The sequence below is a fragment of the Pinus tabuliformis genome, chromosome 1_1, assembly GCF_031772625.1.
Source record: "Pinus tabuliformis cultivar Carrire ecotype Pingquan chromosome 1_1, CPIR1, whole genome shotgun sequence".
In the NCBI taxonomy this organism is placed as follows: Eukaryota; Viridiplantae; Streptophyta; class Pinopsida; order Pinales; family Pinaceae; genus Pinus; species Pinus tabuliformis.
In genome coordinates this window covers 873,566,079-873,592,365 of record NC_142297.1, presented here as the reverse complement: position 1 = coordinate 873,592,365, position 26,287 = coordinate 873,566,079, and the positions used below count along the sequence as shown (strand labels likewise).

General features: G+C 36.8%; 1 protein-coding gene across 4 annotated transcripts in view; it reads left to right on the top strand.

Annotated features, from left to right (window-relative positions):
• The window catches only part of LOC149217095 (uncharacterized), a 65,267-nt gene extending 55,167 nt beyond the window's left edge, over positions 1 to 10,100 (top strand). For 2 of the 4 annotated variants that reach the window (XM_089392940.1, XM_089392941.1), the window contains exon 4: positions 1,052 to 2,961. In XM_089392940.1, the coding sequence (XP_089249066.1) occupies positions 1,662 to 2,174 (513 nt within the window). In that variant the 5' untranslated portion in view covers positions 1,052 to 1,661 and the 3' untranslated portion in view covers positions 2,175 to 2,961. Of the gene's footprint in view, positions 1 to 1,051; positions 2,962 to 4,374; positions 4,656 to 9,909 lie in introns of those variants that run through there. The other 2 variants (XR_016251228.1, XM_089392942.1) reach the window with 2 other exon arrangements.
• The last annotated feature ends 16,187 nt before the right edge of the window (positions 10,101 to 26,287 follow it).

Genomic DNA, 26,287 nt, shown 5'->3' with positions numbered 1-26,287 from the left:
GGCAGGGAGGCGGGTCGTGGACGGGGGCGGGGGGCGGAGGCCGTTGGGGGGGGGCAGAGAGCGGTGGGTGGGGATGTGGGCAGGACGGGGCCTGTGGGTGGAGGGGGAGGCCCGTGGGCAGGGATGGGGGGCGGAGGCGGAGGCCGTGGGTGGTGGGTGGGTCGGGGGTCGTGGGCGGTGGGGGAGGCCCGTGGGTGGGGGGAGGGGGCGAGGGTGAGGATGGGAGGGGACGCATGGGGGGGGGGAAGCGGGGGGTAGGGTGAGGCGGGTAGGGGAGAGGGATCCGAAGGGGGAAGGGAAGGGGGGAGGAGAGGGTCGGTGCAGTGGGTTGGGTGAGGGGAAGGGAGGGAAAGGGTGGATGGATCGGTGGGGTGGGTGAGGGGACTCTGGGTTAGGGGGAGGGGGAGGAGGTGAGGGGTTGGGGAAGGTGGGTTGGGGAAGAGGTGGAGAAGGGCGTGGGGAGGGTGAGTGAGGGGGAGGGTTGGTTGGGGCGGGGAGGGGTGAGCGAGGTGGGTTGGGTGAGGGCATGGGAGCGGAGGAGAGGGTGCGTTGGGGAAGGAGAGGGTGGCTTGGGTGAGGGGAGGGGAGGCGAGGCGGAGGGGGAGGAGGTGAGGGGTTGGGGAAAGTGGGTTAGAGGAGAGGTGGAGAAGGGCGTGGGGAGGGCGAGTGAGGGGGAGGGTTGGTTAGGAGGGGGAGTGAGGGTGTGAGTGAAGACGGTCGGCGTGGGGGTGGAAGGGGGCCGGCTGCGGGTGAGGATGGGGAGGTTGGAGGCCGGCCCCCCCTGCATGCTCGCCCTCACCCATCGCCCGCCCTCCCACACACGCGCACCCATCTCGCCCACACCCACCTGACCCGCCCGCTAACCCTGCCCGCCCTCACCCACCCGGCTGCCCACCCCACCCCGCTGTCCCTCACCCGACCTCCCGTCCGCCCATTAGGGGTGGATGGGCGATTCTGATTATACAAATAAGATATTTATGATATATTTTTGTTGTTAATTTAAGTTAATATGTTTTTGTTATTTACTAATTTATGTGTTCCTATTTTTCAGGAAAATGGTATCAAAGAAAATTTTTGTGAATCTTTCTGGACCAAAGACTCTTAAAAGTGCATCTTCAAGAAACATTGGTGAATGAACTCCACCTGAGCTCATGACTACAAATATTTCAAGTGCCTAAAGTGATAAGAAGATGATTTCAGACTGGAAGAATTCAAAAGAGGTGAAATTTCTATCAAGAATGTGATATGTGAAAGAAAAAGAAAGCACCAGTGTGAATATATATCTATATATTGATATACCGAATGATAATGCAATTTTTGAGGTGATGGGAAGAGTCATAAATATGTGTTCGATACCGGACACTGAATTTGTTTACATACTTACAAAATCTACCAAGTCACATGAAAGGATTAAATACCGACTATCATATTCATTGTATGACACGAGAGAGGTATCTACAAAGTTGTGTAAACAAATCGTAAATGAGATTACACAAAACATCGTAAGTATTGTTATTTATATTTGTATTTTGCGTTCTTGAAAGTGTCTCGCTGTATTTTTTAACTTTGTTTTTATTGACATATGATATTTTGTTTTGCAGAATTTTGTTGAAAGTTGTTCAATTAGGTTGGGAGGCATTCATTTCATAGAGCATGATATCATGAAAGTTGTCAATAGTTTTTACTCAGTGTCAGAAGAAGATATGGAAAACAAAAAAAATGTTGTAATTGATGATGCTACAAAACTACATCCAAAGAATCAGAAAAAAAGGCCTTTGGTGGATAAATCTAGCAAGGGTAAACAAGTTACTTTTAGGGACGATGAAGTTGAAACTAATAGTGAAGCATATGTTTCCATTACTGAAAATGACATTGGAACTGAGAAGAGCTGTAAAAGACCAAAAGTAAAAATGCCTAAGAATAAATCTGTTGAGAATGTTATGATGAAGAAAAGTAAAGTTGAAGATTTTGATGTAGTCATTACCAGCGGTCAAGAACCTAGTGAAACTTCCAAAGAAAGCAGAGAAATCATTACACCAGGAGCTGATTTAGATGATGGCATTATAAAAAAAAAACAAAATGCCATTCGACAGAATTTGACAAAGAGAAACTTAATTGATAGTGGTCGTACATTTCAGCGTAATGTCAGACAAACCTATAAGGCAAGTGAATGACAATGTCAATATCAAATAGAAAGCCACATCATCTGCATGTTCACAACTTGAAGAAATTGATGAGGTACAATCCATATGCTCATGTGGTTAGTTATGTGCTTATTTTTGATCCATTTCAAGTTCCCGAAAAAGAAGCATTTGATAAGTCAAAATGTTTTGAATACAATTATGTGCTTGGGGGGAACCATTTTGTAGAAGCTTAAGGACCATTGATGAAGGAATATCCTAATAACCCTTGTTTTGAAACAATGAAATGTATCATTTATGCTGGTTTATCAGATACAGAGGCAAAGTTAGTGGCATGGGATCATAATTCAGATAATGAATATAGGATGTTTATGACTTTCATTAAAAGTGTTAGATTTATTCATAGTGAATTTCAAGAAAAATGTGGTGGGGATAGGATAAATGTTACTGCAGATTTCCGAAAGGAATGTTGTATGGAAATAGGCTATCAAATTGAAGAGAAAACCAATTCAAAAGGTGGAAAAGACAATAAAAATAGTGATTTATTCAGAGGTGTTGATAACATTTTCCAATTGGCATTTAGAACTGAAGATGTTTGGAAGTTGAGATGAGATTTTTAGCATGTGGGAAGACATTTCCATTAAGAACCAGAGGGTCAAAAAGTCTAATCTATTGATATATAGCAACAATAAATCAGCTCCTGAAATGAAGCAACTTCCAGACGATATGACTATCACACCTTGGAGTGCGATGCAAGGAGTGAAAGATGAAAAAATTGTCAAAACAATATTATCTCATGTGAATTCAGGGGAATTATCATTGGAGGAAATGTCTGAAGAATTTGAAAAGTAAGTTTGTTGAATTATTTCTATTTATTTCTAGGTTATATTTATCTTTTAAATAAAACATGTTTTTCTTGGTAGTATTTGTTATACAAATCATTATATTAACTTTTTGTTGCTTTATCTATGCAGTCACAAAGTTTACATGAAAATTCAAGAACAAATGGTTAGATTGATGAATGAAGATAATTGGGATGATGTTGTACGCAACTATCTAGATTTAAGTTTTACATCAACATTAAAAGCTTTTTATCTTGCATTTAAAAAGGTATCTTGATTTATACATTCATTTTTATTCATCTGTGTACTATTTTTAATTTATAACTTACACATATATGTGTTTATTTTATAAAAGATGAGGAAGGATGATAATGGAGTGTCAGATAGTTTCAAAACCTTTATTGAAAAAATAAAGATCGAAATATTAAGGAAGCAACGTATTAAGAATGTTGAACTTGATCCAACTCTTAATCATTTCATTTGGAATGGGCTAGACACCATTCAATATCAAGTAATACAAGACGACTGTGAAGACATTACTAAACTCATACCTAAAAGAGATTATGCCCTAGTCATTGCAGATATTCCCCATGGTTTCAATATTCCAAACATTGACTATGATAGCAACCCTTATACTTATCAATCTCTTAGTAAAGTGGTTACGGGATTTGTAGAAGTCACGTCATCACCATTATGGAGATTTGCGACATTTCATTTAGACACACAATTGGCAATGATATTGTCAAGTTTCAAGAGGAAAACAAATTCAAGGATGCAGCTTACATGATAAGACGTTTAAAATGTATATTTGATTAATGTTGAAAAATTCATTTATGTACAAGTTAATTGAACTTTTACTATTTCATGTTACACGCAAAAATCAAATATTCTTAACAATGAAGATCAACAATTCATAAATGATTGTAAGTTCATTCATATTGATAGTTGGCAAAAGATGATAACCATATGTCTATGATTTTTAATCGGGTAGACGGAAAGAGTCATAGCCAAACACTGACTTATGATGCTGTTGTGAGAAAATTAACATATGAAGACAAAGAAGCAAAAGGAGAGATAGTTAACATTTATCAAAAACCACAATTATTGATTAACTATCGTATAGACATATGTTCAAATGAAGGAGATTGGGTTCTGTATTTATTTTTTTGGCTCAGGTAAGTTTTATTATATGGAATTGAATTTCAATATGTTATTTTTTAATTAATATGTAATTGTACTAATTTAGTTCATTATTTATTTTTGTGCTTGATAATTAGGTACAACACTAGCATGTTGCCTTCAAAAAGGAAGAAATTGCATTGCAATTGAAAAATATCCAGTACAGTGCAATTTCATTCAGCAAAGAATTAATGCTCTTCAATTTCTTCCAGATGCAATGCAAGAAATTGGGTTGAAGGACTTTAGTGAATCACGTGTGGCAAAAAAGGCAAAGGAACCCCAACCACCATTACATGGAATGTTTGGAAATACATACATTGGGAGATTCGTAGGCATCAAAGATCCATTAGAAGAGGAAGATGAGCAAAAGGAAGCAGAAAATATTGTGGAAGAAGACAATGATGAAACTCTAGAGGACGAAGAGTTTGGATTATGTGACATCGTTGATTAAATTTAAGTTATGCTTGGACATCAAGCTTTGCAATGTTTTGACTTTGACATTTTATGAGAAGAATAAACACTCAATTAGGGTTGTTATGCGTTCAATATTTGTAATATGTGAATTTCGCATTGATTTTTAAGTTAGTCATTATTTTTTGAAAAAAAAGTGATTATTATTATTTTTTTGACATGAAATTCATAAAAAAACTATTACTTAATCATTTTTAGTTAAAATTTTTGTATAAAAACTGTGATTTTGACATGTCAATTCTAGCAAAAAATTATCAAAACGTGTAGTTTTTTTGTTATGTTTATGTTAAAAATGGTTATTTTTATGTCCATTGTTAAAAAATATTGTTTTTTAGAAACAATTATTTCATGTGGATTGAAAAATTAATTAAGGATGTATAAATATGTAGAATATCAAAAATTCAAAATATTGATCTTCTAATTTAAGAATGAAAAACAATAAAAACCTCACTACAAAAAGAAAAAAAAATAAAAAAATGAAGAAAACGACGACTTAAAAAATTATCAAATTTACAAAATAATTATTTACATTTTATACATTAGAAAATTTAAAGCCAAAAAACAGGTCTTTTAAAAAAAGGGTCTGATGCAGAATACCCACTTTTTCAAATCAGCATGAAAATCACTACTATTCTAAAACGTAATGTACATAAAAAAAAATTAAAGTGCCAAAAACTATGCTCTAGAAAAACATGTGTGTTCTGCATCACCCCTTTTCAAGATCAGATCACTTTTTTGCTATCTCTACGAAATGGGTAACAATATCAGTTCCCGTTTCAAAGTTTACATTGATAAAACCTATGCTTATAGAGTCCCACGGTAGCTTTGGTATTAGTAAAGGTTGATATAGTCTAGTGTTCTAACTTCTCCCTTTTGAATATTGACATATCCTGCATCTTTCAACAAATCTTCTTACATATCCTTGCATGCGAGGCCAATAATAATTTTTTTTAACTGTGCTACAGTTTTATTTTTCCCAAAATGAACTTCTAAACCTCCACTATGTTTTTCTTTTAATAGATTTTCCCTCATCGAACATCTTGGAATGTATGACTATCTTCCTTTGAACATAAGGGATCATCTTTATACATATCTTTTAGTTCATCAAATCCTAAGACATTCACTTGGAATTCTTACAGAATTAAACTAATCTTGCATATTCCATTTACTACTTTATTTGACTACCCACTTTTATGCTTGATAACAAATGTAAAATTTTGTAAGAATTAAATCCATTTAACATGTCTTTGACTCCTCAATTTTGTCTAATTGTTGATGTGTTGTAAATCATGATTATCTGTGTAAAGGATGAGTTATTTTGGCATAAGATAATGTCTTCATTTTTTTTAAAGTTTGTACAATGACATAGAATTCTTTTTCATAAGAAGAGTAATTTTTCTTGGCTTCATTGAGCTTTTCACTATAGTAGGCAACTAGTCTTCCCTCTTGACTTAAATAAACTCCTATTGCAGTTCCACTAGGATCAGTGTCAACCTAGAACAACTTGTTGAAATATGGAAATGCTATAATAGGTTGTTTTGTAATCTTTTTCTTTAATAATTTGAAACTTTTATTAGCTTGTTCTGTCCAATGGAATGGTTTGTTTCTTTCTTTAATAGTTTCTACAATTGGAACACATATACCACTGAAATTTCTGATAATTTTTTTGTGAAAACTTTCCAATCCATGAAAACTTCTTACATTTGGAATGCTTCTTGGGGTTGGCCAATTGATTATCGCCTTCACTTTTTCTTGATGCATATTTAACCCTTCTTTTGAGATAAAAAAATCCAAATACAATAATTCTGTTTTCATGAAACTACGCTTCTTTAAATTGATTAACAATTTTTTCTGTTGTAACTTTTTCAAAACCATCTCAAGATGTCTTAGATGCTTTTATTTTGATTCACTATAAATTAAGATATCATCAAGATAAACTATAACATATTTTCAAATGAATTATTTAATACTTCATTCATTAACTTCATAAAGGTATTGGGAGCATTGGTAAGTCTGAAAGGCATTACCAACTATTCATATAGACCATTATTACTTTTAAATTTTGTTTTCCATTCTTCAACTTCTTTGATTCCGATTTGATGACATCATCTTTTAAATCGATTTTAGAGAAATATGAAGCACCACTTAAACAATCTATAAGATAATCAATACGAGGTAATGGAAACTTGTACGCGATTGTGATTTTGTTGATTGCTTGAGAATTTGTACACATTCCCCATCCCCCATCCTTCTTTGGAGTTAACACTATTGGAACAACAAACAGACTTAAGATTTCTCGGATGATATACTTATCCAAAAGTTCGTCAACTTGATTTTTAATCTCTTCATTCTCCCTTGGAGTCATTTTGTAGGTTTCTTTGTTTGGAAGGTTGGAAACTGGAATTAGATCAATATGATGATTGATACTTCTAGTGGGAGGAAAATTATCAAGCAAGTCATCCACTACAATATCAAATGAATTCATTCAACATATTTTTAATTTCTTCTCGAAGTCATTCAAATTTGTGCTTGTGAGGACTACCTTTGGCTTACCAATGAAAGCAAAATTGTTCTCCTCATGCTTGATTCCTTGAAGGAACTCTTTTCCACTAATTACTATTACCTTGGATTGGTATTCTTTTTGTGCATTTTAATTCTTCAAAGGAAAGAGTACATTTTTTTCTCCATCCTTTTCAAAAATTATAGGTGTTTCTCCTTCCATCATGTATTGCTTTCTTGCCACATTGCCATAGTCTTCCAAAAAAATTATGATGCACATCAATAGGCATAACGTTACAAAGAACTTTATCTTTATAGAATCCTATCTGGAAATCCACTTCACATTGTTCATTAAATAATATCTGATGTCCCTTTTGCAACTATGAGACTTTGTAGGGATTAGGATATTTAGTTTTCCTTAAATTTAACTTTTCTACCATTTCTGTGGATACTAGATTATGGTAACTCCCACTATCAATAATTACTTTACAAAATTTTCCTTCTGATTTACAGACAATTTTGAACAATGTTTTCCTTTGTGTAAGTTCTTTGACTTCTTTAGGAGACTTTAATAAAGCTCTTTTCATCATTAAGGATTCACTAGTTTGAGGTGCATTTTCATGTGTAGAGGATTATATACTTTCTGTATTAATTTGTGCCATATGTATGCTACCCTAACTAGAAAATATTTTGAGAAATTCATCAGATTTATGGCCAATTTTATTACATGTATAAAATATTACCACAAAAGATCGACCTCTACCTCTTTGATATGGACTTCGTTATCTGAAATCTCCTCTTGATGATGATTCTGCCTGATGTGAAATGCTGCCTTCTTCTTTTTGAATGAGAAATTTCCACTTGAATATCCTCTGCTTGATTATCCTCTACTTGATGGTCGTCTTCTTGATTATCCTTTGCTCCTTGTAGTACTTCATCCTCTTCCTCTTTGACTCTGCTTCTTTGTTAGTTTTTCTTATATCTTGAGGGCTATGTAGTAAACTTCTTCAACAATGTTCAAAGATAAAATGTCCAATTCACCTTCTATTCCATATCTTAGGACATTAATATATTTAGTTAGTTTTTCATCATCCATTTCCACATGACTAGACCTTGTACTTAATCTTTAAAATTCTTCTGTATCTACTTTTACAAACATAAATTTCTGCTTAAGATTTTGCATATGTCGAAAAAGATTTCACTGATAATATTGAGGAAGAAATTTACCTTTGAGCTTGGCTACCATTCGATCCCAACTAGTGATCTTCCCTTTTCTTTTACTTCTCCACTCAGCTTGCATGCTCTCCCACCATAGTGCAGCATGTCCTTTTAATCTGGTCACCGTGAACTTGACTTTCTTATCTTGAGCTACATTTTCATAGTCGAAATATTTATCCATGGGACTAATCCATTTGATCCGTTATTCAGGGTTTAAGTTTCCCTTGTACATAGGCACTTCCAATCTTTGCTTGCTACCTATTCCCACGATCATTTTGACCATTCTCAATGTGGAGTTTCTTCTTGAGGTTCAGCTTCTTCTTTTGAGGTTTCTTCTGCTTAGTTGATACCACCAATGTCAATGTCTCTTCTACGTGTTGTCTCCAATGCATCTAATCTCGTTCAAATATGTCTTACTTCATTGAGTAAGACTTGGTTGGAAGCTGATCTTCCTCAACTAATTCAAACTCCCCTGACTCCTCTAACTCTATGTACCATCTTCATCTTTATTTTTAATTAAAATAAAAAACAATAACCTTTAAATTTTATTTTAATAAATGACCAAAACACTATAAATTTTATGACTTTTTAAAATAATTAAATATTATAAAGTGATTTATGGAACATCCAACATTAAGAATTACATAAATTCACCTTATATAATAATCTCCACTTATACAAAGTTATATTAAACATTAACAATCTCCACTTTATATAAACACCTTTACCATTGTTTTTAAAACTATGAGGGTGAATTTTATTTAAATGAGTGAAAAGAGAATATGGTAAATTATCGCATGACCGAATAATTTTTAATACGTCTCATTTAGTGTAATTTAAACTCGTATTTCAACAAATCCCAACATCGTCTGTGTCATATCTCCGTTTCAAATGTAATAAAAATACCAAACTAAAAAAATTAAACGTAAAACATTAACATTACTATGACTATGTCAAGCGTTATTGACTTATCTTTACCATGGTAATAAATTGATGGATTGTTTACAATAATTGGTTCATTGAATTTTTTTACAGCTGTACAGCTAAGTTATCTCTAATTGTTTCGCTGACAGTCCACTATCTATTTAATTTGTCATTCTCACCACACTGGACACCTTAGCTCACACAATGAGCTTATCACCGACAGAATTTTTGCATTTAATTTTTTCCCATGTCAAATTAATTTGACATTGCAGTTGCGCTAGTACTCCACGGGACCCTTCACTGCATCAACGGTGGTGATTTTGAGTTTTCAATCCCACGGCTGGGCGCTCTCCAGAAGGCTTTCAGGTTTGACTTGTTGGGTTATGCGATTCATTTGCTTCCTCCTCCATTGGCGCCATGCTCGGCTCTTTTCCTCCTCTTGCAGATTGCTCGGTCGACAGCCTTCAAATTCCATGCTATCGACATGCCTCAGATGCAGCCGAGGGGTTACTTATCCATGGTATCTGCGATAACCATCCAGTTACCAGGTGAGGGTTTCCCATTTTTTGTTTCCTTTTTGTTTTATCTGATTTCAGGCTTGTCTTCTGATACATTTGACTCGCAACCCTCTGCAGGTTTGGTGAAGGTGGAACCGAGGGTCACGAGCTGCAACGATGGTGTGGCCTTACCTAGTTTGGCGCTCAAAAGTTTCTCGGGTAAGCTCCTTGGCAGCCCTGCCTGGATTTTTTCCGAAAAGAAAGAGTTTCTCGGGTTCAAGTTTGCAGATTTAGGTTTACCAATTCTGCGAAGCTAGATTTGGCTTCTGACTTGGAACTGAAAGGAATTTCCATGTTCACGCTACTCTCTAGTTTCCTAGTTTTCCGGTGGAGGTCTTCTCTTCTGAAAAAGGTGTAGACATTTTCTAAAATCGAGCCTGTCTATGGTTATTTAAGACTATGGCCCTGTAATTGAGACTGCGCTGTAAATTTGTTAATTTCTTCATTCTGGACATGTCCTATTTTGTTTTGTGACAAGGACAAAAGTTTTTTAAGTTTGCCGTGTTGCCTATTTAATTCAGAATTATCTTTTTCTTGGAAAATATAACTGTATGATCATTTCTTTTTCTTTCCATGGCTAATAATTTCAGTTGGTTAATGACACTACTATTTTCCAGTACGTCTGTACAATTTTGTGAAAGTTGTTTGTTTTGAGGGCATATGTCAACCATTTTTAATAATCATGTTTAATTCTATTATAGCAGTACTGAGCTTGAGTTTGGGGTTCAATTTTACCTTTGCTGAAAGGTGTAGAGTATAGGGTTTCTTCCGCCAAGGTTATGATTCTTGAGGCTTCGTGAATCCAGGCGCGAGCTTAAACATTGTTATTATGTGATACTTAGGGTCTCGATTCCTGTGTATGGGTTTTAGGAAGGTTATACAGGGTTACAAAATTACCAAATTCGTGGTCTCTGTCTGTAAAACCGCCACCCAATTCGACTTTAGGAAAAGACCCTATTTAATTTTCTAAAGCTCGTTCTCTGTTTTCTGGTTCGAGCTTGTTGACTGCTACATTAATGTATTAGTGCTATTTGTACACTAGCAACCTCAAGGATTTCTCCCGGTTCATAGTTTACTTGGTTCTTAGCTCACTCAGGTGCAGGATTTACATGGGTTCTTGATTTCATACAGATAATTATGTTACACAAAGTTCTCAATGTTAAGTTTATACATGCTCTCATATTACATAGAATTATTATGTTAAGCATTATACATATACTTAATTTGCACAGAATTCTTATAAGTCTTTAACCAGTTTGTACATACCTCACCACTATTCTTCTAACAATACATAACTGCTCACACAGTCACTAGTGCTACAATTAGTGTCAGCGTGCCAGAGCTAACCTGTTCTGGTCAGATAGTCTTTCTCTGCCGCTTTTGCTCACAGTAAACAATTAAATCTGTGTTACCCAGTTAATTATTTTGTTTTTCTATGGTATTGAGTTTCGATATAATGGTATCCATTCCACATGAATTATAAACCCTTTTGACACTGTGTTCCAGACACATAAATTAAGAGCTTGCTCTCTCTGCAACACTCACATTTACCCAAAGCACAACAGTATCTATCACATAATAGTGGTCGTAAGTACTGCTTACCTTTGTTTTCCTGAGTAGTAGATTCCAACGATCACAATCACCTTTTCATTCTCTGCTTGTCTTCCTCCTGACCATGAGATTCGTCTTCAAGACCAAATCTCCCCCCAAGCCTGTTTGCAAGACTACAGTCTTCAACAAATTTTTCGCACTTAGTGCCAATGCTATCTGATCCTTACCAGATGTGGCATTCCCCCTTTCTCCATTGTCTGTCCCTACAACATGGTTTTTCCCGACCCTCACCCCTTTCTCCTTGGGGCGTTTCACAGTTTGGGGAGGCAGTTAGGGTTTTTCCGACAATTGCCTCTTTCCAATTTCTTTCATGAGAAGTTACAAAATTTGTTCTTACTCAATCATTTTCTAACTTCAAAAAATTAATAATATTATTCAACCAAACAGAGAATGACAATATTATCCAGTTTGTTTTCTTACAACAGTAAATAAAATATTTACAGTTTTTCTGGGGACATTACATCTTCCCCCCATGAAATCAAATAGTGTTCTGATGTTTTTTAGCCTCAAACAACTTTGGATAAGCTTCTTTCAAGAGTTGTTCATCCTCCCAGGTGGCTTCATCCGGTCCAAAGTGCTGCCATTGCACTTTAACCTGGGTGATGGCTCGTTTCTGCAGTGTTACTTCTCTCCGTTCGAGTATACTCAGCGGTTTGAGCAAGAATTCTCCTTCCGGTTCGACTTGAAACAACATAATTAAAGTAAGTTTTTCCTTTAACATCACAATTAATTGGTATAATTAATATTTTTCTTTACGTGTATGTCTTGCCAACTGACTATGTGCTTAGGATCATAAACGTATCTTTTTAATACTGACCCATGGAAGACATTGTGGACCCAAATATGGCTTGGTAGGGCAAGCTGGTATGCCACTCACCCAACCCTTGCTAAAATTTGAAATGGTCCGCAAAACCGAGGTTCCAGCTTGGTGCACCCACTCCATTGTAACGTACTCCTTTTTGCAAGAATTCTCACGTACACATGATCTCCCACTTGATACTCAAAATTTCTCTTCTTGTCGGCAAAATTATTTTGCCTATCTCGGGCTGTCTTCAAGTTGGATCATACCTTCTTGACCATTTCCTCCATCTCTTTTAACATTTCAAGCCCCAACATTATTTTGTCCTCTGGCCCCCCTTAGCTGGAGGGTGTGCAGAATTTCCAGCTATACAAAACTTCAAACGGGCTTATTTGCAAGGAAGTGTGATAACCGTTGTTATACGCAAATTCGACCAAGTGTAGATAGTCCTCCCATTTAGAGGTTTCTGCATTACATATGACCACAACATGTCTTCTACTACTGATTCACCCATTCGGTTTGTCCGTCTGTTTGGGGATGATAGGAATTACTAAAGTTTAATTGGGTCCCTAACCCTTCAAACAAAGTTTTCTAGAACGCTGAGGTAAATTTCACATCACGATAAGAAATTATAGTTTTTGGTAACCCATGCAGCTTGAAAATGTTTTGCATAAAAGTATGGGCAATCTGCACTGCTCTGTAAGTGGATTGTACTGGTATAAAATGAGCTGATTTGCTTAATTTGTCGACTACCACCATAATGGAATCATTTTTTCTTTTTGAATTGGGTAATCCTATTATGAAATCCATAGAGATGGTTTTCCATTTCCACTCCGGAATTGATAGTGGATGAAATAATCTAGCAGGGTGCTGATGTTTTGCTTTAACTTGTTGACATTCCAGACAACGTGTCAAATACTCTGCTACATCTTTCTTCATACCTGGCCAATAGTTCTCCTTCTAGAGTGCGGTAATCAGCTTTTGATACCCCAGGTGTCTAGCATAAGGTCTTTTATGAAATTCATCTAAATTAAGTTTTTAATGTCATTTTGGTTGGGCACATACAACCTGTTTTTATATTTTAGCAAGCCAACAACATCCATAGTGTATCCTTGCTGATTTTCTTTACTGGTTGGATTCTGAACTTGCTGTCCTATTTGCTGATATTTTGAATCTTGTTCTGCTGCCTTTTTAATCATCTCATCGAAGGTAGTCCACACCTCGCTGCAAGAAATTTCATAAAGACAATGTACCTTTCGATTTAAAGCATCCGCTACCCAGTTCTCTTTCCATTTTAGATGCTTAATCTCAAAATAAAAAACACTTAGGAAATCTACCCACCGTGCCTGTTTGGCACTTAAGGTAGGCTGACTGAAATAACTAGTCAAGATATGATGGTCTGTCATTAACATAATTTTTTTCCCATCAGGTAGTGGCGCCACATCTTTAAAGCATGAATAATGGCTACCGACTCCAGATCGTATGCAAAATATTTCTGCTCATGCTCCTTTAATTTCCTAGACTCACAGGTAATTACCTTACCTTCTTGCATCAGTACCCCTCCTACCCCTTCCTTACTCACATCTGTACACACCACATAGTCCTTAATTGGATATTCTATGCTTAATATAGGCGCTGTGGTGAGCAGATGCTTGAGATGTTCAAAACTTTTTTGGCATTCTGTGGTTCATTTAAAAGTTTTCCCTTTCTTTGGTAGGGAGGTGATGGGGTAGGCCATAGAGAACCCTTCCACGAACCGTCTATAGTAACTTGCTAATCCCATAAAAGATCTTATATCCACTACCTCCTTTGGTACTGGCCATTCCATTATGGTTCTTATTTTCTCGAGATCCACCACGATTCCATCCTTAGTAATAATATGTCTTAAGTACTGAATTTGCTTGTTATGAAACCAGCTCAAGAAAAGATAGAAAAGATAGATCAACGCCTTAGAATTCAACCTCTTCGAGGGGGCAACCTCCTTTACATTACATAAATGAACAATTCTTGGATGATTCAAATGAAAAAACCTCCTTTCTATATATAGGAGTCTAAGGAATCACAATATAACCCAGCCGACCTAACAATAATAATATAAAGCCACAAAAATAACAATAGAGGGATTCTATGGGGCACAGTAATAACAATATGGGGATAACAGGGGCACAACAATATTAATAAGGGATGCAACTACAATATTAATGGGGTAATCATTAGTGTTATAGGGACCCAACATGCCCCTCTCCTTTCAAAAAAGTGTTGTCCTCAACGCTTGAGTAGTTCTGGATGCTTTTGTATAAAATTCTCATCCTCCCATGTGAAATATTCAGTGGATAAGTTTTTCCACTTGATAAGATAATCCGAAATTGATCAATTTCGTAGCTGTCGATTTCTTGTTTCTGTGACTGCTTCCGGTTCCAATATAATTTTTCCTTCCTCGTCAAGCTCTGGCAATATTGTTTGAACTGGGAGCTTGTCGCCTATAACCTTCTTTAAACATGAAACATGAAAAACTTGGTGCAATCGAGACGCTGCAGGAAGCTCCAATTTGTATGCCATAGTACTAATCTTTCGCAACACCTTGTACGGATCATAATACTTTGGTGATAATTTATTATCCTTCTTAGCTTGCTTGAGGGACATTTTCTTATATGGTTGTAGCCGTAGGAATACCCAATCACCTGCATCAAAACTTCTTTCGCTGCGATGTTGATCTGCCTGTTGTTTCATTCTATTCTGTGCCAACACGAGGTTATCCTTTAAGAGTTGGAGGACTTGTTGTTGATGTTCGATGTGATGTTCCACTGCTTGAACCTCAGAATTTTCTCTTAAATATGATGTGATGGATAGTGGATGATATCCATAAAGTGCCATAAATGGGGTCATTTTTGTTGCTGTATGGAAAGAAGTGTTATACCACCATTCAGCTAGAGGCAACCATTTGACCCATTGTGTCTGTTTATCAAATACAAAGCAACGAAGATATCCTTCCAAACATTTGTTTACTATCTCAGTTTTCCCATCAGATTGAGGATGATAAGATGAGCTATGAGCTAACTGAGTACCAAGACTAGAAAATAATTCTGTCCAAAAATTTCCAGTGAAAATGGGATCTCTATCACTTACAATAATCTTTGGGTTTCCATGTAGCTTTTGAATTGTTTCCACAAATGCAGTAGATACTGTACTGGCTTTAAATGGATGTGATAATGCACAAAAGTGTGCATACTTGGTAAGTCTGTCAACTACAACCATGATGACACTCTTTCCCTCAGACTTGGGTAAACCTGTGATAAAATCCATTGAAACCTCCTCCCAACGTTGGCTTGGAATGGATAAAGGTTGTAATAGACCCGGGGTCTTAATTGTTTCAACTTTATTTTGTTGGCAAACCAAACATTTCACCACAAACTTTTGAATATCTGATTTAAGGCCATCCCAAAAAAATTCCTTCTTAACCCTGTGGTAAGTTTTAAAAATCCTGAGTTCCGTCCTAAGGGTGAAGTGTGAAATTCCATAAGAATCTTTTGTTTTAGTTGGGAATTCTTACAGAGGTATAAGCGATATTTGTACCATAAAGAATCATTTTTCCAGCTAAATGTATCATATGTACTGGAATCTTCTTGTAACTTTAGAATAAGTGCCCACACTTCTTCGTCATTCTTCCGTTCCTCCCTTGCTTCGTTTATCCAATCTGGTTGGATAATAGAAATGGCGCACAACAATGCTTCCACGTCCTCATCCTTTCTTGAGAGTGCATCTGCCACCACATTTTGCTTCCCTTTTTTGTAGATGATTTCAAAGTCATAACCCAACATCTTTGTGACCCACTTTTGTTGCTCTTCAGAGGATAATCTTTGTTCTAAAAAGTATTTAAGGCTACCATGATCTATTTTTACCTTGAAGTGTCTTCCCATTAGGTAGGGTCGTCATTTCTTAAGTGCATGGAGTATTGCCAACATTTCCTTCTCATAAATAGCTTTGTGTAAAAACTTTCCCTTGATTGGACGACTTTCAAAAGCAATGGGTCTTTCATCTTGCACTAAAACAACACCAATTCCATTTCCTGAAGCATCACATTCCACAATAAAGGTTTTTGTGAAGTCTCGTGTAGCTAAGACCGGTGCTTGGCACATTGCCTCTTTAAGATGTTCGAAGGCCTTTGTTGCTTCTGCAGTCCATGAAAATGCATCTTTCTTCAATAATGTTGTTAGAGGTGCTGCTATTCTCCCATAATTGTTAACAAACTTGCGATAATACCCTGTCAACCCAAGAAATCCTCACAGATGCTTTATGGATGTGGGTATTTTCCATTCCTTAATGGCTTTAATTTTTCTAGGGTCTACCTTAACTCTTTCATGAGATACAATATGACCCAGATATTCCACCTCTTGTACTCCAAAGAAACATTTGGATCTTTTTGCATATAATTGTTTCTCCTCCAATAGTTGTAGCACCCTGTCAACATGTTCAACATCATCCTTCCAAGACTTGCTGTAGATTAGTATATCATCAAAAAATACTAACACAAATTTTCTAAGGAATGGTTTGAAAATGGAATTAATCAAACCTTGAAATGTTGAAGGTGCATTGGTAAGGCCAAAAGGCATGACCAAAAATTCATAATGACCCTCATGAGTTATAAATGCTATTTTCGGAATGTCTTCAGTCCTCATTCTGATTTGATGATATCCTGAACGAAGATCCAACTTGGTGAAGTAAATTGATCCATTCAATTCATCCAGTAATTCATCAATGACAGGAATGGGAAACTTATCTTTAATAGTGAGCTTGTTGAGCTCCCTATAATTCGGACACATGCGCCATGATCCATCCTTCTTGTGCACTAATACTACTGGAGCAGAGAAAGAACTTTGACTTGGTTGAATTATACCAGCCTCTAGCATATCTGCAACCATACGTTCAATTTCACTCTTTTGGGCATAGGGATATCTGTATGGCCTGATGTTTGGAGGAACACTTCCTGGAATTAGATGAATAGCATGATCATGATCACGAATAGGTGGAAGACCTTTGGGAGTCTCAAATACCTTGGAATGATTGTTCAAGACTTTTTGGAGATCTGGAGAAATAGATGATTCCAATGTGGAAACATCTAGCGAACATAATTGTGCAATTACACCCCTTTGTTCCTTTTTTAGAAGCTTTGTCATACCGTTAGAGCTGATTATCTTTCCTGGTTTCCCTGCAATACCCCTTAATTCAACTTCCTTTCCTTCCACGGAAAATTTCATGAAAATTTCTTGAAAATTAAAAGCTATTGTACCCAAGGATTGTAGCCATTAGACTCCTAGTACAACATCAGCACCTCCCATTGGAATGGAAAGCATTGGGCTAGTCAATACATATTCTCCCATCAATAGCTTGATATTATGGCACTTTCCAGAGCAATTTATTGTTCCTCCATTTGCAACCATCACTTGACACTCTGGTGCTGGATATAAGAAGCAATTCAATTCTTTTGCTACCTTACAATCAATAAAATTGTGGGTACTTCCTGAATCAATCAACACTATTACCTTTTTCTTCTTGATTTGTCCTTCTATCTTTTTGGTTTGAGGAGTGGTAATTCTAGCCAATGCATTACAAGATATGGTCGGATTCATTTCTTCTTTATCGAAGCTTTGTTCCTGGAGTATATCCTCTTCTTTTGACCTTTCTTGCTCTTTTTCTTCTTCCTCTTCGCAATCTATGTAGAATAATTTCTTCTTAGCACACTTATGACCTTTAGTGTATTTGCTATCACAACTGTAACAAAGCCCTTTTGCTCTTTTTTCTTCCAATTTTTGTGGTGTCAACCTTATAGGTTGTGGAAGACTAGGGGAAACAACACTTCCATCTTTATAGTTGTGAGTGGTATGCTTCCTGGTTTCCATAATTTTGCTTTCCATTTTTCTTGCTAACCTGAATGCCTTCTCTAATGAATCAGGTTCCCAAAGGCGAACATCATATTGGATATTATCCTTTAAAGACCCTATGAACACATCAATCCTATGCTCCTCTGGAATATTTTTTACCCTTATGTTCAATTTTTGGAACTCCTCAATGTGCTCCATTATTGAACCCTTTTGTTTGAGACTTATCAATTGGCTAAAAAAAGTGTTGCTTTTTGTATCTTCATAATGTGCTGTCAATTCTTCCATAAAAATTGTCCAAGTGATAATTTTTTTACGAGAGCAAAGCCATTGATACCTCACAAACTGATTTGGTTCCAAATATAAAGTTGCAATACGTACCTTTTGTGTGTTTTGCACATTATTGAGATCGAAAAATTGCTCCATCTGTAATATCCATGTTGCAGGATCCTTGCCATCAAACTTCCTCATATCGATTTTTGGAATATGGTGGGTCTTCGATCCCACATTAGAGTCTATGAAATCATGATTAACATTTTTTTTGTTCACATAATGAGTTTTCTTTACAACCTTTTCACCATTAGTAAGTATTTCTTGTAGAAAATTTTTCAAATCTGTCTTTAAATCTGCCATGTCTGTCTTCAAATCTGCCATGTCTCTCTTCAAATCTGTCTTCAAATCTATCTTCAAATCATCCATCTTAGCTTCCATGCCCTTTATCTTAGATTCCACGGCATTTATCTTAGCTTCTGTTAACTTTTGTGAGCGTGACATTTATTGCACTTGTTCCTGTAATTTTGATATATCATGTAGAATTTCTTCCTCTTCTTCATGAGTCATGCTAGGGCTTTTAGGTTTCTTACTAGGTGTTTGCATTTTCTTTCCTCGGGGCATCCGTTACTGATAATAATGCTCTACTATGCCCTTTGAATTCCTTCAAAATAAATTTTCAAACCAATCTTAAGCAAAAATTTAAAAGAATCTACGCACCTTTTTTCACTTTGTAGGAGCTCAATATTGCCTCCGATGTATCTCTGTAATTTTGGATCATCCAGTTCTGAAATTGCAACCTGTAGTAGCCCTCTATGTCCTCTTTCCAATTCCACCAGTCTAATCCCAATTGGATTTTCCAAGGAAGAGTTATGTCAAATCTCCCACAGTGACCTGATTATAGACTAGTTCAGTAGAGCGAACTTGTACGACGTACCACATGTCCCTATTTTTACCTTTGGCTCTGAAAAAGATATACAAGAAACTACAGTCCGTCCTCTTTCTGTACCTTCTTACAAAATTTCAATCCGATGCTCAGAGAGAAAGTGATGATGATTTTCCCCAGGTCACCTGTTTGGAATGTAATTCAAGAGTCTGCAAAAAGACCAACTTCCTCAGATCATATCTCTGCAAATATAGCGCGAAAAGATCTGAAATTCAGATCCAAAATTCAGTGCGATTTCTTCTTAAATGGGTTTTTTTTTAGCTTCTGAAACATCGCAGAAGAAAAGTTATAGCGAAAATGCCACAATGACCTGTTTGGAGTAGCAAAACCCTAGAATCCAAAGCTCTGATACCAAATGTTATGAAACCAGCTCAAGAAAAGATAGAAAAGATAGATCAATGCCTTAGAATTCAGCCTCTTCGAGGGGGCAACCTCATTTACATTACATAAATGAACAATTCTTGGATGATTCAAATGACAAAACCTCCTTTCTATATATAGGAGTCTAAGGAGTCACAATATAACCCAGCCGACCTAACAATAATAATATAAAGCCACAAAAATAACATAGAGGGATTCTATGGGGCACAATAATAACAATATGGGGATAACAGGGCACAGCGATATTAATAAGGGATGCAACTACAATATTAATGGGGTAATCACTAGTATTATAGGGACCCAACATTGCTCCTTAAAGAAATCACACTTGTTGTATTTGGCGTACAATTGATATTCCCGGAGGGTCTGCATCACCGATCTAAGATGTTCCTTGTGCTCCTCAATATTCCAGGAATATATCAGTATATCGTCAATAAATATTAATACAAATTTATCTAAATACTGATGAAATATGCTATTCATCAAACACATAAAGGTCGCAGGAGCATTGGTTAACCCAAAGGGCAATACCACAAACTCATAGTGACCAAAGCGAGTCCTAAAAGCAGTTTTGGCTATATCCTCCTCTCTGATTCTGATCTGGTGATATCCCGATCGTAAATCAATATTTGAAAATACGGTTGCCCCTTTTACTTGGTCAAATAATTTGTCAATCCAGGGTAAAGGGTACTTGTTATTAACTGTTAACTTATTCAACTAACAATAGTCCATGCACATTCGAAGGATGCCATCCTTCTTTTTGACAAACAACACGAGGGCTCCCCAAGGCGACATATTGGGGTGGATGTAATTTTTATCCAACAATTCCTACAATTGCATTTTCAGTTCTATAAGTTCTAGTATGCTCATATGATATGGGGCTTGGGACACCGAAGCTGCTCCTGGCATCAAATCAATAGTGAAGTCTATGTCTCTCTTAGGTGGCAGCCCTAGTATCTCTTCCAGAAATACATCTACAAATTCTTGAACAACCGGAATACTATCCAAGGTGGCTATCTTTTCTTTTGAGTTGGCATACCCAACCTCAATAGCATAAACCTGACACCCTTTCCTGATACACTTTGTTATCTGAGAGGCGGTTATTGGTCGAACCTGCAGGGGCCTCGAAATGCCTTGCATCTCCTACATTTCTCCAAGCGCATCCTTGTAGTAGATGGTTTTTGTTTTATAGTTTATAATGGACCAATGTTTTTCCAACTAGTCCATGCCTATCAAAATGTCATATGATCCAAGCGGAAGTATGTTTAGGTATACCATCAAAGGTTGACTTGCTATTTCCAGAGGGCAGTTATTGACCTTGGCCAACATTCGTCTCTTTTCCCCTGTTGCCAGTTGTATTATCCAAGGGTTTTTAAATTTAACAAACTGTAACTTACATTGTTCCACAACCTTAGGACTAACATAACTTAATGTAGCTCCACAATCAATTAAAACATATACGGTACGATTAAAAATCTTACCTTCAAACTCCACCATAGTCGGTTGGTATTTTGCCTGATGGTCTTCGAGAGCAGCATTAATTTTTGGAATGCTCCAGGCCACATCGCCTACTGTTGATGCCTTGTGGATTTGTGAAACTTGTTCGATGCCTTTACGATAAGGATAATTTTTAACATAATGTGGCCCCCCACATCCCCAACATTGTACTGGGGGTCTCGTTGTTCCTTCATTATCAAGTTTACTAGTTTTCTCAATGATTCTCGATTTAGATGGTGGCTTAATTATGAGCTGGTTTTTAGGCAGATTTCTATTGTTTTGCCCCTTGGGAAACCCTTTGCCAGCGCTGCCCCAATTTCCCTTATTGCCCATAGCAATCTTATTGCCTTTCTTGTCAGCCCACTTCCTGCCCAAAATTTCACCCTTCTGCTTGCTTTGCTGGTAGCATATCCTGGCCTTCCGTATAACTTCGTCCATTATTTTTGGGTTATCGAACTCAATTCGCTCCCTCATTGCCACGAGTAAACTGCTGACGAACGACTGTACCTTAGCCTTTTCCTCTCGTATGTAGGGTACATATCGGAGAAAAGAGGTAAATCAGGTGATAAACTCATCCATGGTTTATTGTCCAAGCCACAAGTCATGAAATTCTCTTGCTTTCTCATCATAAAATCGTTCTGTTAAATATCTCTCCTTGAAGTATTTTTGGAACTTGTCCCAAGTTATATTTTGTTCGCTCACCCCTCGTACAATCTTGACCTCCTCCCACCACAAGGTGGCCTTCCCTTGCAGTTGGAAGATAGCCAACCGGGCTTTTAGATTGTGATCGTACTCATATAATTGGAAGTATTTATTCATGTTAATAAGCCAGGCTTCGACTGCTTCTTCCAACTCTCCATCAAAGAGTGGCGGTTTAATTTTCCGAAACTCCCCTTGCAATTCTATCCGCTGCCTCTTTGATGTTGGGTGCTCAGAGGCATTATCCGACTTCTCTTATTCATTCTCTTCCCCACCTACTATTCCTTCATGCTCCATGTGATAACCCTGTTCTTCATACCTACGTTCCTATTCAGGGCTGGGAATTGTCTGGTGCTGATTTTGCTTATTAGACAAGCTCTTCATAATTTTTTCCTCTTCCAAGGTTAATCTTGCATTGCCCTCCCATAAGCGGGCCATCTCACTCTTTAATTCCTGAATTGTTTCTAGTATTGCAAGATTTGTGTTGCGAGACTCCTCTCCTAACTGCACTCATATTTCAGGGTTATTTTTAGGAAATGTTGCAGGCCCTAAGCCAGCCATATTCCTGTTGGCACACTGTCCATTCTTCTTATAAATTGCTATTGGCCTATTCCTCTGTACTTAACAGGTGCATAAATCAATCAACAGTTAGAAATCCAAAAGTAAACAATAACTAATTTTACAGTTCATTTGCTAGAGGTCACAATTTTGTAACCTTGGCTCTGATACCACATATTATATCTCCGTTTCAAATGTAATAAAAATACCAAACTAAAAAAAATTACACGTAAAACATTAACATTACTATGACTATGTCAAGCGTTCTTGACTTATCTTTACCATGGTAATAAATTGATGGATTGTTTACAATAATCGGTTCATTGAATTTTTTTACAACTATACAACTAAGTTATCTCTAATTGTTTCGCTGACAGTCCACTGGTAGTCTATTTAATTTGTCACTCTCACCACACTGGACACCTCAGCTCACACAATGAGCTTATCACCCATCGAATTTTTGCATTTAATTCTCTTCCATTTCGAATTAATTTGACATTGCAGCTGCGCCGGCGCTCCTCAGGATCCTTCACTGCATCAACGGTGCTGATTCTGAGTTTTCAATCCCATAGCTGGGCACTCTCCAGAAGGTTTTCAGGTCTGACTTGTTGGGTTATGTGGTTCACCTCCTCCCTTAGTACCATGCTCGGCTCTCTTCCTCCTCTCGCAGATTGCTCGGCCGACAACCTTCAAACTCCATGTTGTCGACATGCCTCAGATGCAGCAGAGGGGTTATCCATGGTATCTGCGATACCCATCCGGTTACCAGGTGAGGGTTTCCCATTTTTTGTTTCCTTTTTGCTATGTTTTATCTGATTTCAAGCTTGTATTCTAATACATTTGATCCACAACCCTCTGCAGGTTTGGTGAAGGTGGAACCAAGGGTCACGAGCTACAACGATGGTGTGGCCTTACCTAGCTTGGTGCTAAGAAGTTTCCTGGGTAATCTCCTCGGCATCCATGCTTGGATTTTGTCCGAAAATAAAGAGTTTCTCGGGTTCAAGTTTGCAGATTTAGGTTTACCAATTCTACAACGCTAGATCTGGCTTTTGACCTGGAACTGAAAGGAATTTCTATGTTCGCGCTAGTCTCTAGTTTCCTAGTTTTCTGGTGGGGGTGTTCTCTTCTGAAAAAGTTGTAGAAATTTTTATAAAATCAATCCTGTCTATGGTTATTTAAGACTATGGCCTTGTAACTGAGACTGCGCTGTAAATTTGTTCATTTCTTAATTCTGGGCATGTCCTGTTTTGTTTTGTGACAAGGTCAGAAGTTGTTCAAGTTTGCCATGTTTCCGATTTAATGCAGAATTATCTTTTTCTTTGAAAATATAACTATATGATCGTTTCTTTTTCTTTCCATGGCTAATAATTTCAGTTGGTTAACGACACTGCTGTTTTTCAGTACTTCTGTACAGTTTTGTGAAAGTTCTTTGTTCTAAGCGCATATGTCTGCCATTTTTAATAATCATGTTTAATTCTATTATAGCAGTACTGAGCTCGAGTTTGGGTTCAATTTTACCTTTGCTAAAAGGTGTAGAGTATATGGTTTCTTCCACCAAGGTTATGATTCTTGAGGCTTCATGAATCTAGGCATGAGCTTAAACAATGTTATTATGTGATACTTAGGGTCTCGATTCCTATGTATGGGTTTCAGGAATGTTCTACAGGGTTACAAAATTACCAAATTCGTGGTCTCCGTCTGTAAAACCGCCACCCATTCGGCTTTAGGAAAAGACCTTGTTTAATTTTCGGAAGCTCATTCTCTGTTTTCTGGTTTGAGCTTGCTAACTGCTACATTCATGTATTAGTGCTATTTGTACACTAGCAGCCTCAATGATTTCTCCTGTTTCATAGTTTACTTGGTTCTTAGCTCGCCTAGGTGCAGGATTTACATGGGTTCTTGATTTCATACAAATACTTATGTTACACAGAGTTCTTAATGTTAAGTTTATACATGCTCTCATATTACATAGAATTCTTATGTTAAGCATTATACATATACTTAATTTGCACAAAATTATTATAAGTCTTTAACCAATTTGTACATACCTCACCACTATTCTTTTAACAGTACATAACTGCTTACACAATCACTAATGCTACAGTTAGTGTCAGCCTACCAGAGCTAACCTATTATGGTCAGATAGTCTTTCTTTGCCGCTTTTGCTCACAGTAAACAATTAAATTTGTGTTACCCAGTTAATTCTTTTGTTTTTCTACGGTATTGAGTTTCGATGTAATGGTATCCATTCCACATGAATTATAAACCCTATTGACACTGTGTTTCAAACACATAAATTGAGAGCTCACTCTCTCTGGAACATTCACATTTACCCAAAGCACAACAATATCTCTCACAGAACAGTGGTTGTAAGTACTACTTACCTGTGTTTTCCTGAGCAGTAGATTCCAACGATCATAGTCTCCTTTTCATTCTCTGCTTGTCTTCCTCTCGACCATGAGATTCGTCTTCAAGACCAAATCTCCCCCCAAGTCTGTTTGCAAGACTACAGTCTTCAACAAATTTTTCGCACTTAGTGCCAATGCTATCTGATCCTTATCAAACATAACATTCCCCCTTTCTCCACCATCTGTCCCTACAACATGGTTTTTCTCTCCCCTCAACCCTTTTTCCTTGGGGTGTTTCACAGTTAGGGGAGGCAGTTAGGGTTTTTCCGGCAACTGCCTCTTTCCAACTTCTTTCATGAGAAGTTACAAAATCTGTTATTACTCAATCATTTTCTAACTTCAGAAAATTAATAATATTATACAACCAAACAGAGAATGACAATATTATCTAGTTTGTTTTCTTATAATGGTAAATAAAATATTTAGAGTTTTTCTGGGGACATTACAGTGTGCATCCACACAAATCTCCAATTGCAACGTCCACATAATTCTCCATGTAGTTTTTTTTTTTAAACGTTTCACAGCTTCAATTAACATGCTTTTCTCACATATCTCCACACGCAGGTCTCTAATGTCGACTGCAAATTAAATATAGTTATGTAAGCTCCAATTATGTCAGCCAACAAAATGTACAACACTCCATGCTACGTAGGTCCTCACACCACTGATACTCCAACGCTCCAGATCGAAATTTATTTTGGCTCCTTCTCACCGCATCAATATCTAGCGAATCGACCAGAAATATTGAAGAGAGTTCATACAATTGTCAAAAATGTCTTCTTCACAGAGAGCTCCACGCTCAGTTTAAGGATTGATACTTTAATATGTTCTAGTGGAACTTCCTTCTCTTTCACAAGTCTATCCATGCTTAGCTTCATCCATGTTGCACTCTACACATTAAGTTCCAAGTGACAGATCCATAACATTTTCTCTAATACCAAAATTTGACATAGAGACCAGATGATGGATTCATTAATAAAAATAAACATAAGATGTATTAAATTATTTTCTTTCTAAATTTGGGTTTATAAATGAATTACATGGTTATTTATGGTGAGGAAAAAAATTCTAGAATTCTTCAAATAGAAAACTTTTTATAGGATATTTGGAGAAATTTAAGATAAATCCTCTCAGTTTTAGGGATCTCCATAAAATCTAGAATTTTCTAAAACATTCCAAATGAAATAAATACATAGATACATATAAGAGATGCCCATGCATCAAATTGTCTTCTTTTTCAATTTTTAGTAATCGTTAATGACTATAGTCTGAGATAATATCATCATATTTAACATGAACATCCTCCAAATGAAATTCAATTTCTTCAAAAATCCTTTTTATACTTTCTTGAATCTTTTCTACATTCTCCATTAGTATAAAATTATCATAAGCACATAATTAATCCAATACA